Raw genomic sequence first — 1806 nt, 5'->3', positions numbered from 1 at the left:
GTGAAGAGAGAGAAAAGGGGGAAAAACACCCCTTTAATGGGCTTCCCAGCCCATGCGGGCGCATGGTGGCTGCATGGGCTGGAAAGCCCAGCCCGTGAGGCTCACGGGCACCATGCTGGCGCATGGCGCTCGTGAGGGTTTCGAGCCGCGCGCGCCGCGCGAGGGTGGGAACCTCACGGGCGGTCTCGCGGGCGCATGGCGCCCGTGAGACCCTCAGGCCACTGGGCTGTGGTCCTCGTGGGAGGGTCTCTTGCGGCCTCCATGACAAATGCAAGTCCCTGAAACCAGCCACAAGTGTCCATAAGGGCCGTATACAGCCTGTATGGACCTGGAAAATCAAAACATTATCATGGTTCCACTTGCAAACTCAATTAAATAAGAATTACAACTTCTTAAATGTCGAAATAATAATGAAACACATCTAAACAATACTAGTTGAAGGCCAAAGATAAGCGAGGAAGCCTTAGCATGAGTTGAGCACAACAACAAAAATACGAGAAACTCGCAAACATAAGCATTCAACCACAATAAAGAAACTAAGCAACTAAAAGAAATATGAAAATTTAAAGACGACGAATTTAAAGACTTGGGTTGACTCCCAAGAAGCGCTTGGTTAACGTCATTAGCTCGACGTACCTTCATTCTTACCTCTTGGTGGATCAAATGGTGGGGACTTACCTCCAAGTCCAAAAGAAGTGCTCCAAGATGGGAAACTCATCGAGAGGCATGAAAATACACGGAATTTACCCTTCCCGTCGAAGAATAGTAAATCGATTTCCCGTGGTGGTGACAGTGTGCAATTCATCCCCAATTTCTATTTCTTGTCCCTCTTACACCAAATTTTCCTTGTGGTTGATTTCTTTTTATTGTTTGGCCACGGAAATGTCCCCACATAGCCTACATGCTTTACATGTGTGGGAGGTGGGTTGTTCTCTTTGCACTCATTGCTATCCATTCCTTCCACGAATTCATCCAAGGGGTTAATCAACAAGACCTCCTGCACACAATCAGTAATAATCATATCATTTTCATCAGTAAAATAGAGGGGATCATTGTGGTCCAAGGTGTGTTTCATAGCAGTGGGGAGTGTAAGAATGACTTCCTCATCCCCCACTCTCGATGGCATTCTTCCCCCCTTTACATCAATGAGGGCTCCGGCGGTATTAAGAAATGGTGACCCGAGGATTAATGGGACTTCAACATCATCATCCACATCAATAATCACAAAATCCACCGGCATAATGAGCTTGTCAACTCTAACTAGCACATCCTCAACAACCCCTCGGGGTTTCTATATAGACCGGTCTGCAAGTTGTATTGTCATCCTTGTAGGGATCATGTCTTCCAATCCCAGCTTCAAAAATAGCTTGTAGGGCATCACATTGATGCTGGCCCCAGAATCTGCCAAGGCCTTTTCTTGCATGCCTTCCCCAATCATACATGCAATACTGAAACTCCCTAGGTTAGTCAACTTCTTAGGGAGTTTCCTCTGAATCATCGCAGAGCAGTTCTGTGGTAATACAACTGTTTCTAATTCCTCCAATTTTCGCTTGTTAATCAGGAGGTCTTTCATAAACTTTGCATACTTGGGCATTTGAGTCAAGGCATTAAGAAGAGGGATATTTATGTGTAAATGCTTGAATACATTGAGGAATTTCTTGAATTGAGCCTCCTCTTTATCTTGCTTCAACCTAGCCGGATAGGGAATGGCCGGCTTTTACTCGGGTACCCTTGGTGTTGGTAGTTGAAGGGTTTCTTCATCTTGTTTTTCTTTCTTCCTTCAACTACACTCTCAGATGGCTCGGG

The 1806-nt window shown here is 45.7% G+C and overlaps 1 protein-coding gene across 1 annotated transcript; it reads right to left on the bottom strand.

Annotated features, from left to right (window-relative positions):
• Nucleotides 1–213: 213 nt before the first annotated feature.
• On the bottom strand, nucleotides 214–1594 carry LOC120271632. Its single transcript, XM_039278306.1, has 2 exons — nucleotides 1302–1594; nucleotides 214–328 (listed from the first exon to the last, which is right to left on the bottom strand). The coding sequence occupies exons 1-2, from the start codon at nucleotides 1592–1594 to the stop codon at nucleotides 214–216; spliced, it is 408 nt and encodes a 135-aa protein (XP_039134240.1).
• Nucleotides 1595–1806: the final 212 nt, after the last annotated feature.

This window comes from Dioscorea cayenensis, chromosome 11 (assembly GCF_009730915.1).
Source record: "Dioscorea cayenensis subsp. rotundata cultivar TDr96_F1 chromosome 11, TDr96_F1_v2_PseudoChromosome.rev07_lg8_w22 25.fasta, whole genome shotgun sequence".
Classification (NCBI taxonomy): domain Eukaryota; kingdom Viridiplantae; phylum Streptophyta; class Magnoliopsida; order Dioscoreales; family Dioscoreaceae; genus Dioscorea; species Dioscorea cayenensis.
This window is presented reverse-complemented; position numbering and strand designations above follow the sequence as displayed.

Coding starts and splice junctions, on each gene's coding strand:
- LOC120271632 (XM_039278306.1), bottom strand. CDS start 1,594: ATGCCCAAGTATGCAAAGTTTATGAAAGACCTCCTGATTAACAAGCGA. Junction 329..1,301: donor ACAATACAACTTGCAGACCG/GTCTATATAGAA, acceptor TTGATTTTCCAG/GTCCATACAGGCTGTATACG.